The 15,246-nt window shown below is 43.8% G+C and overlaps 1 protein-coding gene across 1 annotated transcript; it reads left to right on the top strand.

The window, feature by feature from the left end:
• Positions 1-238: 238 nt before the first annotated feature.
• Positions 239-9,820, top strand: LOC306925125 (galactose-3-O-sulfotransferase 3-like; the record flags this gene model as incomplete). The annotated part of the gene is made up of 4 exons (XM_079503807.1): positions 239-312; positions 5,636-5,713; positions 6,738-7,278; positions 7,922-9,820. 4 exons carry the CDS (start codon positions 239-241, stop codon positions 8,720-8,722), a joined length of 1,494 nt encoding a protein of 497 aa, XP_079359933.1. The 3' UTR covers positions 8,723-9,820.
• Between the last annotated feature and the right edge of the window lie 5,426 nt (positions 9,821-15,246).

Below are 15,246 nucleotides of genomic sequence, written 5' to 3' on the forward strand. Positions count from 1 at the left end.
GAAGGTGATGCTGGTTATTGGGGATGATTTGACCTGGTGTGGGGTGCCGATGAGAATGGCCTCTGTCTTGGAGCTGTTGAGTTGGAGAAAGTTATCAGTCATCCACGCCTTTATCTCCTCAAGGCAGGTGGTCAGTGTGGATGATGGTGATGATGGTGATGACAGGGGGGCAGAGGGGGGTGGGGACTGTCCTGAGGTAGAGTTGGGTGTCATCAGCGTAGCAGTGGTAGGATATCCCATGCCGGCTGATGACACGACCAAGGGGGAGCATATAGAGAGTGAAAAGGGTGGGGCCGAGGACGGAACCTTGGGGTACGCCGCAGGTGACAGGGTGTGATCGTGAGTGAACACCTCCCAGGGAAACGCGCTCGGTTCTGTCAGTGAGATATGAGGTGAACCAGTTTAGTGCAGTGTCGGTGAGTCCTATAGTGGAGTGGAGTCGGTTGAGGAGGATGGTATGGTCGACTGTGTCAAATGCGGCTGACAAGTCCAGGAGGATGAGGAGGGAGGGGGAGCCGTTATCAGCTGCCATCAGCAGGTCGTTGGTGACTCTGACCAGGCAGAGGGGTTATCCTTTTACGGCCATCATGCACAATAAGGTATATGGAATAGCCTATACGACTAGGTTTGACAATAAAATATATGATCTACACCTTGCCCCGATCGTTCATTCCAGTATCATTTTCCCCCGTGCGATCTGTACACCATCTGGGTAAGTCCATGAATAAGTCATGTACCCTTACCCTTGGCTCGGCTACACCCGCACTGGCATACCCTGTGAATTCAGGCGCGACTGTCTAACTAAACATCATACATGGTAAACTACATGTAATTTACACTAGCTAAAAGATGCAGGGCTTATTAGACAACATTTGGGACACTAAAGTCATTATACACCAAACTGATTACTCAGCTGATACTGAACTCCATGCTGAGTTTCACACCAGTGTGCCCTGGCTGTACGTTGACATCCGCTCTGTTGAGCAATTACATTACCCCCCCCCCCCCCCCCCCCCCCCCCCCCCACACACACACACGACACACACCACACACACACACACACACACACACACTAAACCACCTCCTAACAATACTAAGATATATACGCTATCCATCCATTTTACCAGAGTCAGACGTCAGACATAACACAAACCTCTAATTTAGCAGAATATTAAGATTCCGGGACTGATATATGGTACAAGGAAGCCAGTGAGTAAGTCCATGGGTCCAAATTTGGATTCTACATAGTGAAAAATGTATGATTTGACACCAAGATCATTCAAATAGGACAAGTCTATGGGATTTTATTACGAAATGCAATATTACTGTATATTCAATGGCGGCCATCTTGAAAAATGGCCACCATCTTGAAATTTTATTTGGCACAATGGTTTTATCAAAAGGGCAATCCCTAAGGAGTATGTGTGCCAATTTTGGTGCTTGTATCCGCAAGTGAACGATTCACCTGTAATTTGCATGTTGTCTGCCCCGCTACACTGGTAATGAGCCAGATGGAAGGATTGATATGATATGATATGAACTTTATTTGTATAGCGCTTTTCAAAACATAGTTCCAAAGTGCTGCACAGAGCAAGATTAAAAAAAGCAGAAACAACAAACAAAAACAAAATGAAAATGGCACAAAAACCAATAACAAGAATGTATAGAACAGTTAAAAAACACTGTGTGGGTTTTCAAACGCTACCCTTATGTGCACTGGCAGTGCGTTCCACAGTCTAGGTGCCCGAGCGCCAAAAGCCCGATCACCCCGGGTAACTAGGTTTGTCCGAGGGACATCCAGGAGGGCCTTAAGGTCCCCACACACCGAGCGCGTTTTTTCAGATTTTTAGCGGCGTTTCTCCATCGGTTTTCCGAAAAACGCGTCCAGTGTGCAACCACCTTTATCCGAGGATCTAAGGATGCGCCCGGATTTAGTGAGGGACAGCATTTCACGGATGTAGATAGGGGCCAGTCCATTTAGGGCTTTGAACGTAATAAGTAGAATTTTAAAATCACATCTGGCGCTCACCGGCATGCAGCCAGTGAAGATCGGTGTGAAATGAAATGAAATGATTACTATATTTACCCAGGGTATCTGGGCTAAGCTCAAGAACTTGTTTCCAGCCAGGCCCTGCTCATAGAACATTTCATCGTAGTGGTTCAATGCCTTGTTCAAGGGCACTTCAGCGGTGGTAATTTTAACGTGTCGGACCGCTGATTCGAACTGGCGACCTTCCCGTATCAAGACCGCTCCGCAATCCGTTCGGCCACCGCGTATATGGTCCCGTTTCTTAGTGTTAGTCAGTAGACGAGCAGCAGAGTTCTGTATTAACTGTACACGGGATGTAATTTTCTTAAGGCCAGAGTAGATGAAATTGCAGTAATCGAGACGTGATGATATGAGGGCGTGAATAACCGTTTTGAGGTCCGGGGCTGAAAGGAATGGCTTGATTTCTGCGATGTTCCTTAACTGGAAGTAACAGGATTGGGCGACTGTTGTTATCCGTTTATTGAAAGAGAGGTCTGAATCAAAAATCACCCCCAGGTTACGGGCTGCAGGAGTGACATTTGTGGAGAGGGAACCAAGTTGTGAGTGTAGTGCAAGGGTTAAGTGTAGTGCTAGATTGACACCCATTGGCTAGATCTGGTCCGTATCTTTGCATTGTGTATAATATAGTGCAGAAGAATTATTCATTAAACTATATTGCTATTATTATGGCTACCATTATGTAACCTTTATATTTTACATTGTGATATTTGGTAGCTTGAAATAGACTATGTCTGACAGCTATCGTTTTGGTACAGTCTTGTAGGAGTGTAACCATATAATAAATAATCAGTCAAGTACTTGCATTGTATTTAGCAATTTTAAGAATACAAAAGAAAGAGGGGTTTAATTACCTTTCCATTCAATATCGCTACACTTGGTCTAACGATAAATGTGTGTATTCTCTGTGTTCATGTCAAGGTGCGTTTGTCCATAATGTCCATACGTGTTACATGTGTCCATGTATTTCCCAGTGTGTTTACTTTTAAAATGTTTCACACAGATATAATTTCTTTGTTAAATAGTTACTGTCCGATTTTAAATCATTGAATCGTATTGTATCGCCATGAATGAACCAATACGTCCATGTATCGAATCGTCAACCATGTATCGTGATACGTATCACTGTTAAAATAATGATATAGTTACACCCCTACTGTAAAGAGTGAGTACGGATGAGGACCCAAAAGCAGGACACAGCAGGCAGAACAAGTAAACTTAGAATGATCCACGAATGGGCAAAGAAGGAAGTTAAATAACAGGTCTCTCAGAATACAAATACAGGACAGACTCACCCAACAGGGAACTAGTACGAACCAACCAGAACACAATGCAAACACAGGACTTAAATAGATGCAGGATAATAGGGCACAGGTGAAACCAAAATACAATCAACACTAGGACAGGCTGGAGGACTAGGCCTGACTCACACCTTCGCATCTAGCATACAACATTGATGCATGCTAGATGTATGAAAGGGTTTGTTTACATCTTGCCCCAATGCATTTCCAATGGAAGTCACATGGTTTGACACAACATTTGTGTTGTACGGCTTTCGGCAGGCCTAAGGCCTAAGGCCTGACTCACACCTTCACAACAGATTGATGTATAGCTGATGCATGAGACGTATTGACTGATGCAAGTGCATTTCCAATGGGAGTCACATGGTTTGACACAACATTGGTGTTGTATGAGGGGGTGGGGGGCAGTCGAAACACAGCCGAAAGCCGTACAACACAAATGTTGTGTCAAACCATGTGTTCTAACAGAATAGAAAGCCAAAACCAAACAGAACAGGACACATGACCAATACAGAACATACTGAAATGACAGAAACATATCGTAATACGTCCAAAACCGAAATAAGGACAGGCAAAAGTCCACGGTCCGAGGAGCGGACCGTAACACGTACTATCTTGTTATGGTTCAACTTGTTCTTGAAGCAGCTACAGTATAACTATGGTCTGATCCCTGTGCACCTTGGCAGAACTACCACCGTCCTCCTGAGTTTATTGTAGGCCTACTTCTCCCCATGATATCATGTACATCATACATGGGCAACTGGCGGCCCGGGGGCCACATGCGGCCCCCACCTTCACTTAATGTGGCCCTCAGGTTAATATCAGAATACTGATATATTATTGGTTTCAGCTGTTACAATTCCACAACATGCAAACATGACCCGCTGTTATTACTTCAGTCTAAATTAGTAGCTCATTGCTCAACATAAGTAAAATTAAAGGCATTTGAATTAAAGGCAAGATTTCAATTCGCACTGCAACGCGTTTTGAGCTTGTAGATCGCCTATTTTTGCTACGACAGTAATAGATGGCCCTAGACTAGAGAGTGAGTGTGGAAATATAGTGGCCCTCTCCATCATCAAAGTTGCCCATTAAATGTACATTATTAGATGTATTATGTATTAGATGTACATTAAAAACATAACCATCACAGCTAGAATATTGTCTCGACTCCTATATGGAGGGTATATGCGTGACATCATCATCATACCTGGAAGTTATGCGGGAATGCCTACTGAGTGGCAAAAACCTACTTTCTGGCCTTGACAGCCCATACATCCAAACAGAAAAGTCCTATTTGATTGCATTAAATGACTTTAAACAACATTAAATTCACTTTGTCACTCACTTTGCCACTCGATTTGCCACTCGATCTGCCATTCACTTTATGCATGCGCATATCCTCTATTGCCTCATCGATTGCTGATTGATCCAGAATTCCACAACAATAACCATACCCATTAGCTGGGTCCCAATTCGTCCAAAATCAACAAGATTGTGCACTTGGTGACAAGTTTTTGATTTTTGGCATGGTGTTAGGTATGGTTATAAGGTTTTCAAAGACCATTGCAAACGAGTTGGGCTCGCCCCATAGTGGTCTGTTTGCAATGAATTAAAATTAAAGTATATGGTTAAAAAACAAAATATTTGATAAAAGAGATTTTCCAATGGATTCTATTAGTATTGGATATGCTAAATAACATACTAAAGAATTGGGGAAAAATAACTCCTGGAAAGGCATCATTTTCAAGATGGCGTCCACGGTGGCTGCCGTGAGCTTAAAATGCTTAAAATGCCTATAAACTGGGATTTAAGTTTTTGATTTTTGGCATGGTGTTAGGTATGGGCATAAGGTTTTCAAAAACAATCGCAAACGGGTTGGGCTCGCCCCTAGTGGTATGCTTGCAATGAATCCAGCCCAACTCATTTGCAACTCGATTTTAACGAATTGGGATCCAGCTACATAGCCTGGAGAGACGATTGCTCTACGCCCACTGTGACATATAAGTAGCATTGTCGAGCCATGAGGCCCATAGGAGGGCAGGAGCCTATCTCCTGTTTCTGTAGTGTGCGGCAGCTTGATGTACAAGTACACCCCCTGGACATGACGCTATAGTATGTCGCAGGGACTTACCCAGAATCCAACCCTTGATGCTGAGTGTCAAGTAGGGAGGCACTGGGTTTTGAGAGTCTTTGGTATGACCCGGCCGGGGATTGAACACCGGCCGCACTGAGCTGTGACATATACTGTAAGCTCTGTGAATTATATTTCGTCTTCCTCCCACAGGCTCAGTGAGACAGAGATGTTACGGAAGGTTTTCCTGGTTCTAGTGGCTGTCAGCACGTTCGCCGTCCTGCTGAGAGGGTGAGTGACCACACTGCGCTCCTGCAACGAACAACTTGTCATTCACAGTCATAGTAAAACTATGACAAAACATTTCGTCAACTTTTTCACAGACAAAAACGAAATGAAAATTAAAAAAAAACTAAGCTATGATGACTAAAACTAAGACTAATGTATTTTCAATTTCATTTAAAAAGAAAAATAGATCAAAGTATAAAATAGCAGATCTACAATCTCACAATGCAACCAAGTGTAAAATCAAGCATTACGACGCCAAAATAAAATGTAGATTTAGTCAACTAAAATCACATGATATTTAGTAAAAGTAGACTCAAATTAAAACATGACTAACATGACTTGAAATATGACTAAAATTGTATTCAAGTCTATGACTAAACTAAATCCTTAATTTGGTAATATCATCCCTAATTGCCAAAAATACCCAAATTACTAGGTCACCGACTCACCGTCACATTGTGACACGCTTGTAAATTTAGAACCAATTAGAACTGGGAGGATTTTCAACCGAGTACAGTGAGGCAACTCATGACTCTCTACGAAAACTGTTCAGAAGTTATGGCAAATGATAGAAACTATGACATATCGACCAATCAGAAGAGTTGGACAAGGACTTTCAATCGAATCAAGTGACGTGACTCAAAAGTCTGTACAATGGTTATTTGTTGCAAAAACGATTCCTACAGTATAACATACGTATATAATGACACAATGTGACATAGCCGTTTACAAAATGCTGCACCCCCTCCAACTGTATATACTATTACTTTCCCCATTTTCAACGGTTTTTATTACATTTTGACGCTTTCTCATGCCAATAAAGCTCCTTTGAATTGAAAAATCAACACCACACAGTCTGAACGACAATCAGTTCAATACAAAAAGAACCATAAAGAACAACATATCACCAAGAAAACACCTGAGGTCCCAACTGTACACAGAAAACCATCCTATCGACAGGACACATAATACGTCTGGCAGACATATTATAAGTTAATTAATTAAATGTAAATGCTCTCCCTTCCAGGTATATGGATGCCTTCCACCTGAGCCTCTTTGCACCATCTCACCATTCTCTACCACCATTCGCAACCAACCACTCTCAGCCAGTCTCAACCAACGACTCCCAGCCAGTCTCAACCGACTACTCCCAGCCAGTCTCAACCGACCACTCTCAGCCAATCTCAACCGACCACTCCCAGCCAGTCTCAACCGACCACTCTCAGCCAGTCTCAACCGACCACTCCCAGCCAGTCTCAACCGACCACTCCCAGCCAGTCTCAACCAACCACTCTCAGCCAGTCTCAACCAACCACTCCCAGCCAACCCCAGTCCTGAAGCCCAAACAGACCAACGTGGTTTTCATGAAGACCCACAAGACGGGCAGCAGCACCATGCAGAACATACTGTTCCGCTTTGCCGAGCTCCACAAGCTGACTGTGGCGTTCCCCATAAAGGAGTGTGGCCACCTATTCTGCTACCCACGCTCCTTCAACACCCGCTTCGTCCATCCAGGCACCCTGCCAGCCAACATCATCACCAACCACATGCGCTTCAACCACGCTGAGGTGCATACTTTTTACATTTGGAAGCATTGTCATTATTGTTTTGAGTTTGTATCAGTCAAAGATACAAACATTGCTGTCCATTGTAGACTTAAAGTGTCTCAGTGTTGATTTATACATTTTTAACTCACAGTGTAAATGTAACTATTTTACTAATAGTCGGTGAAGGAAGAGCTTAGGTCTGTTTGTGGAGGTGATTCCTTCACATATACTTAAATATAGTTTAAAATTAATCTAGGATAAGGAAACCTGGTCAGTCCCCACACCTGTCCAATTTCCAGGCTCTGCCTGAGCCAATTGATTGCTATGGCATTGGCAACCCCAGCCTACACCTGCCGAATTCTCCCGCCCCCCACCCCGATATTTGATTACTTAAAGGGCCACTTCACCCCTGACACAACCTGATCTTATTTTAATGATGTTTAGGACACTAGAAAAACTTTTCCTGGGTTTGTGTGTGTGCAATCCCTGTCCTGGACGGGTCTGTGGACGTAAAAACAAATTCACTGAGTCAGTTTGCACTCTTTCAGGCATTCTTCACACATTCTCCACAGACGTTAACTGCAACTTTCCACATGCGGCACATCCGTTGTGAAAACATCTGTGGTTTTACTGTACATATGATAATAAAAATTGTATCTTGCAGGTGCGAAGGGTCATGCCGATAAACACCGTATACATCACGATTCTCCGAGAGCCAGCCTCCATGTTTGAATCGATGTTCACTTATTTCAAACAGCAGTGTCAGAGTTTCATGAACGTTCCCTCCTTGGAGGTCTTCATGGAGGATCCCCAGCGGTACTACCGGCCGAACGAACCGATCATGGCTGCCCGCAACGCCCTGACCTTCGACTTGGGCGGTGACAAGGACCGTCCGGAGACAGATGCGGCATACATCCGTGACTTTGTGGCGGAGGTGGAACGCTCCTTCTCCCTGGTGATGATCGCAGAGCACTTTGACGAATCGCTGGTTCTGCTCCGCCACCTGCTGTCTTGGGACATGGAAGACGTTTTGTATGTCAAGCTCAACATGCGCGCAGATGGCTCCAAGCTTAGCCTCTCACCGGGCCTCACCGCCAAGATGCGTTCCTGGAACTACTTGGACGCAAAGCTCTATGACCACTTCAACACCTCGCTTTGGCGGAAACTGGCGGCCCTCGGTCCGGCCTTCGTGGCGGAGGAGTTGAACCTCATGCGACAGGCCCAGGAGAGGCTGATGCAGAGCTGCTTTGGAGACAAGACGCCGCAGCTCCGCTCGGCATCGCAGATCAAGAACGCGAAACTGCGGCCCTGGCAGCCCGGCAACCATGTCGACATCTTGGGCTACGACCTGCCGGATAGCCATGTGTCGTCTAGCCAGGACCAGAAGCACTGCCTCAAGCTGATCATGCCAGAGGTGCAATATTCAACTCTTCTCCGGGACCAAGAAACACAAAGGATCCCCTAAGATCTCAGACACCTCCTGTCTGGAGCTGGACTTAAACCTCCACCCATGGAACCGTATCAAGAGGCAGGACCCTTTTTACACTGTAAAACCCTGTTTTAATTTAACATATATAATGTATAAATGAAATCAAAAGCCCATTTTGTTTCATTAGTACACTCTGAGTAAGGGTCCATTTGCTTCCCAACTGTCAATCATTTAGCTGACCCCCTTGATTGGACCCCTGGAATCCGGGACCCTTATGTTTTTTATGCTGAATTCCTCCAACTGTTGGGCTGTGTGGCTGTGTGTGTGTGTGTGTGTGTGTGTGTGTGTGTGTGTGTGTGTGTGTGTGTGTGCTCGCACATGCTTAAGTAAAAATGTTGGTTTTCACATAATTGTAAATATTCTTGCTTTTGTGAATATTTCTTCACATTTTGTAAATTTATAATCTCAGATCCACTGTCCTGCCGTCACTCCATATTTGACTGACATCATTTTTGTAATGGCTAGAAAGTAGAAACATATAATTCATGTTGTTAAAAAAAAAAGGGCAAGAAGGTATTTTATCTCTGTGATTCATGTGTCTTGCAATTTGTCACGACTGGTTATTGCCATGACAAACAAGCAACTAAAGAATGTAATGAACAACAGAACACACAAGTGTGGTGACATCTAGAGAGAGACGGCGACCGGGGTTGTCTCAGGGGCACAGCCATGGTCTGTGCCCCTGCAATCTGAGAATCCCATCGTCAAATATTCGGTCTTGAGAGACTATAGTGCCCCTGAGACAACTGCTTCTACCTCGTTCACCCCAACACTACAACAGAAAGTCAGCGTGGCTATGCAGATGCACATAATTGAGAAAGGACAAACAATCATGCACTTTTGTATATTGTATCTGTGTTCCCTCTACATTCTCCTTCCCCCTTCCAGATAGTTCCCATCTATATGTGCTTCTGTGATGTGAAGTGTTTTTCATAATTTATGAAAGTCTTTTACTAAAAGTCGTGCATATCGAATTGTTCTCAACCTGTGGGTCCAGACCTGTGGGGGGACCCACAGGTCTAACTCTCAACATGATTATTTATTTATTTATTTATAAAATACCTTCAGGTTTGATTATAGTTTCATTATTTGTTGGATTTCTGGACTGGACTTCTCACTGTCAATACCTTGTGTGTTCCCCTGGCTGTCCACTAGATGTCCTCAGTGTGTCTTCCAGTTTTAGTCAATTCAATTCAAAGTAGCTTTATGGCTTTATTGGCATGAGAAAATACATTTACATCGCCAAAGCAAGTGTCAAAATACAATTAAACAATTGAAAATGGGGAAAGTATACAGTTGGAGGGGGTACAGCATTGTGTAAAAGAGCTGTCATTAAATGTTATACAGGGTATAAAGCTTTTTAAAATGAATGCAGTAGGTCTAGAGGTCTACTCCCTACAGATAGTAGTCCTTATGGTGGTTGTATTTCATTGGCTAAACGTATTTTATTGCAACAGTTAAGTTGAACAGAAGCTGAACACGGAAGTGTTGGCTGCATAATAGTCCTTGCTTTTGAAAGGATTACTGCATCATGAATGATTGGCTGGTCTGGAATAGGATCCACATGCACCTGCACTCAATGACACAATCATTGGTGTCAGTGACGCAGGGCCGGCTGCAGGATGAAATGACTGAGGGGTCAATTGAGATTTGTGAGGGGGCAAAAAAAATATCATATTGCGTTGTTAAATGAAGCAGGCAGTGTCAGTTCTATGACTCAGGTGGTCATATGCAATATTAGAATGATACTGCTGCCCCTCCAGGGTGGGTCCGGGCCGGACGCTTCCCCGTTTTTCCTACCCGATTTTGCACCAGTGAGGGGTGGGAGGGGCTGGGGGCGGGGGGGGGGGGGGGGGGGGGGCGACGGCCCCAGAGCCTTAGGCCCTCATTTATCAACCGTGCGTACGCCAAAATATGGGTGTACGCCGAAATTACCGCAATTTTCGGCATTTACCATTTGCGCCAACGTTTGATTTTGAACTTGAGCCAGGACAAAACTCACGTCTGGTCGGGAGCTGTCGTACGCTTTGTCCTCACCTGTTTTTCTGTCGTAGAACAGCGGAGCAGCATTGTCTGAACTGCTGACACGCTGTCACAGGCATCTAAACATATGTTTTCACTCCTAAAATGTTAATATAAAACTGTATGTATATACATGTAAAAAGAAAAAGAAAAAGAGAGATTTCCAACTTTACAAGTAATTAAAATCGCGCAATTAAAAACAATATAACATGTTTACAATGTATTAGTTTGTGCTTAATCAAACAGTGCTTTACTGGCCTTGTTATGCGAGCGCACTTGTGAGATGATTTGGGAGCGCATCGCATGCGGCATGAGCGTGACATCAGATGCCTATAGAATCACTGTGATATTATTTTAAAAAAAAGGCACATGGACTGCACGCCTTTATTTCCAAGTGACAATGACAATCATACAGCTTGCCTATTTGCAATTGTAGCAGGCTATAGGCGTAAGGGGCTTAATCATTCACCATTTAAATAAGCGCTTTGACAGTTCAGATAAAAGCGAGATCATTTTCGGGGGTCGGGAGGCGTGCGTCGCCAGCCCAGGCCAGCACATACCGGCACACATGCAAACCTTCATCCATATGTTTATGATTCGTTCATCAATGATCAAATCACTCCATAAACGTTGATTATGACTGCCTTGACGACATGGTAGCCTATCTCTCATGCAGGCATCACTGACTCACCCACAGGACTTATCACAGCAGTGCGCAGTCTCACTGATCGCCTTCGCCGTGCACTGCGCACGAATGGGTAAAATTATTATAGGCCTACAAACGTATTCCATTCATGGCGATGCGATGTGTCATGTAGCCTTGAGGTGCGTGCGTGCGTGCGTGGACATGACAGAAAGGCAAGCGAGGTGAGAGGGAAACAGGTGAGAGGGAATTATTTAATTCATGCAGGTGTTCGTTCTTTATTTATTTAAGATACAACACACCAGTTAGTTGGGCTTGCAAGTTGTGTGTGTGTGTGTGTGTGTGTGTGTGTGTGTGTGTGTGTATGAGAGAGGGGGGTGAGGCGGGCAGTACGTTTTTCCTGTATCCATGGTTTCCAGGTCGTATTGCAGTTGTTCATGTCGCAAAAACGAGGGCGAGGCTTGATTTCATAGGGCGTGCCAGATAGATTTCAGCCGTCACATTTATAAACGTCCGAACGAAATTAAGGAAGAAACAGCTGTCTGCGATCACTTTGTAAATGCCGACCCGACGTGGGTGTACTACGAATCCTACACTCGAATTTGGGGCAGATTTTACACTCGATTGATAAATGAGGGCCTCAGTCTTTACAGTAGGGGTGTAACTATATCATTATTTTAACAGTGATACGTATCACGATACATGGTTGACGATTCGATACATGGACGTATTGGTTCATTCATGGCGATACAATACGATTCAATGATTTAAAATCGGACAGTAACTATTTAACAAAGAAATTATATCTGTGTGAAACACATAAAAATAAACACACTGGGAAATACATGGACACATGTAACACGTATGGACATATGGACAAACGCACCTTGACATGAACACAGAGAATACACACATTTATCGTTAGACCAAGTGTAGCGATATTGAATGGAAAAGTAATTAAACCCCTCTTTTTCTTTTGTATTCTTAAAATTGCTAAATACAATGCAAGTACTTAGTATTGATAAAGTTGATTATTTATTACACTCCTACAAGACTGTACCAAAACGATAGCTGTCAGACATAGTGGAAGCATCTAGTCTATTTCAAGCTACCAAATATCACAATGTCAAATATAAAGGTTACATAATGGTAACGGTAACAAGACAACTCACCCTTTTTGCCCCTCCAAGTGAGTTGTCCGGACATCTCACCCCGAACGTCCGGACAACTCACCAGGGGTGAGATGTCTTCACTTTCGGGGGTGAGATGTCTTCAAAATGGTGGAAAATATGAGGGCGGAGCTTAATGTCAAAGTGACAGATGTGTTCCCCATGAGTCAAGGAACATGTGGAAACAAGTTCCATGAATTTTGGCCAACAAGGCATGAGTTATGACTGTTCAAAGGTTTCATTTTCAAAAAGTTGCTATAGCGCCCCCCTTTGGCCAATTGGAGTAAGACTGCTTCCAGTGCTATTTGGCATGACCCTCTACTATACTGTGTGACATAAGTGACATAAGCATATGACGCTGCATGTATGTATTAGAGGCAGAAGAAGAATTTTCACAAACCAGCAATTTTCATTGGCTCATGAAAACTTCATTTTTTCACTTAAACAAAATGTACTACGATTTGTTGTCCGTATAGGTCCAAAGTTCACCTCACCCAGGCTTTCCACCACCTCAGAGGCAGGCGGGGCGTTACCATGTCTAATCACGGACGTAGAAAGAAATCGCGCTGTATCAAAGTGTCATTGCCAACGGTCAAACGGTTCATGAGATATGCACGTTCAAAGTTTGCATTTTCAATTGAGTGCTATAGCACCACCATTTGGCCAATCGTCATGGGCTTCGCATAGTCACCGTTTGGCATGGCCCTCTACCATGTTGACAAGTTTCGCGAAAACCGACTTCAGCCAGAACAGCTATTTTTGGCAGAAGAAGGAGAAGAAAAACAAACACAAAAACAATAAGTGACTTCTTGGTCCCTTAATAAATAAAAAATAGTGTGTGTGTGTGTGTGTGTGTGTGTGTGTGTGTGTGTGTGTGTGTGTGTGTGTGTGTGTGTGTGTGTGTGTGTGTGTGTGTGTGTGTGTGTGTGTGTGTGTGTGTGTGTGTGTGTGTGTGTGGTTGGGAGAGGGTTACGGTTAGGTTTAGGTGTGCTGTCCCGTGGGAGGTTAGGTTTGTTGATTTGTGAGTTCTCTTGGCACAGTACCATGGGTGTGTACGCATAACAAAACCACAAAGTGCTTTACATGATGCAATAAAATACAAGAAAAGGAAAACAAGGCAGATACAAATTGCTGTACGATTCAAATAAAATGACAATACAAGCATAATGAATCAATAAATATACGGTGAAACAGGAAAATCAGGTTGAACCATCTACAAATGCTTGTGCAAAAAGGAACGTTTTAAGGCTGTTTTTAATGTCCACAGAGGGGGCAAATCTCAGGGCTATTGGAAGAGCATTCCAGAGTTTGGCTGCTACAGCCTGAAAAGCTTTGTCACCTTTTGTCTTCAGTTTGGTGGAGGGTGGGTCTAATAGACCCTGTTTTGCAGACCTGAGGGCTCTACTGGGCACATAACGTGGCACCAGGTCAATTAAGTAACCCGGGGCCTGACCATGCATGGCTCTAAAAGTGAGCACCAGGACCTTGAACTGGACCCTGAAATTCACCGGGAGCCAGTGCAAGGAGGCCAGGACTGGCGTGATGTGGCAGCGTCTGCTGGACCTGGTTAAAACTCAATGGTCGCCAAGGACTTATTTAACTTCTTTTTCATGATGTCCTGGAGCGCCAAGGACGTGTTTTTCGTGTTTTATAACATGGTAAAAAAATTAATAAAATAAAATAAATTTAAATATAATATATAAAATAAAATAAAAGATATATGGTGGCGGTCTGGGACTTTTGGCGCCCCCTGGTGGCGGTGAATGAGTTAAAAGTCTGGCTGCAGAGTTTTGGATCAGTTGGAGGCGGTCCATGGAGGTTTTGTTTAAACAGGTAAAAAGAGAATTGCAATAGTCCAGGCGTGAAGAGACAAATGCATGAATAATGAGTTCCAGTTCTGTGTATGAGACTATATGGATCTGAGCTTGGCGATGTTTCTGAGGTGGAAAAAGCATGACCGGGTAACTGATTTGATGTGAGTGTCAAGGTGCATTGACTGATCAAAGTAGACGCCAAGGTTTCAGAGGGTAGGACGCACGTTGGGTTTGAGTGGCCCAATACAGTCTATCACCTTGGGAACAATGTTTTCGGGGGCTACAATGAGTACTTCTGTTTTTTCATTATTCAACTGCAGGAAATTATCTGCCATCCAGGCCTTAATGGCTGATATACAGTCAAGTAAAACTTTAAAATTAAAATCAGTTGGGCACTTGGTGTTAAAAGAATAATAGAGCTGGATGTCATCTGCGTAAAAGTGGTATGAAATATTATTAAAAGTGCTAATGAGGTGTCCTAAGGGTAGCATATATAGCGAAAATAAGGTTGGACCAAGCACCGAGCCCTGGGGCACCCCACAGGAGAGGGGGACAGAATCGGAAACATGGGGGCCCACCGCCACTGAAAACTTTCTGCCTATAAGGTAGGAGGAAAACCAGTCCAGGGCTTTACCCGTGACCCCCACTCTATCTCTGAGCCTATCAATTAATATGGTGTAATCGATCGTGTCAATAGCGGCACTGAGGTCCAACAGGTTGCAACGATTGGTATGAAAAACATCATTGAAGCTGAGAAGGGCCATGCCAGTGTCTGCTATGGGGATTAATGTGGTTGACACACACTGTAGGAGGAGAAGATGAGTTCAGATATGTACCAGTGCCACTGTCTGC

Source organism: Electrona antarctica, assembly GCF_951216825.1.
Source record: "Electrona antarctica genome assembly, chromosome: 6".
Taxonomy (NCBI): domain Eukaryota; kingdom Metazoa; phylum Chordata; class Actinopteri; order Myctophiformes; family Myctophidae; genus Electrona; species Electrona antarctica.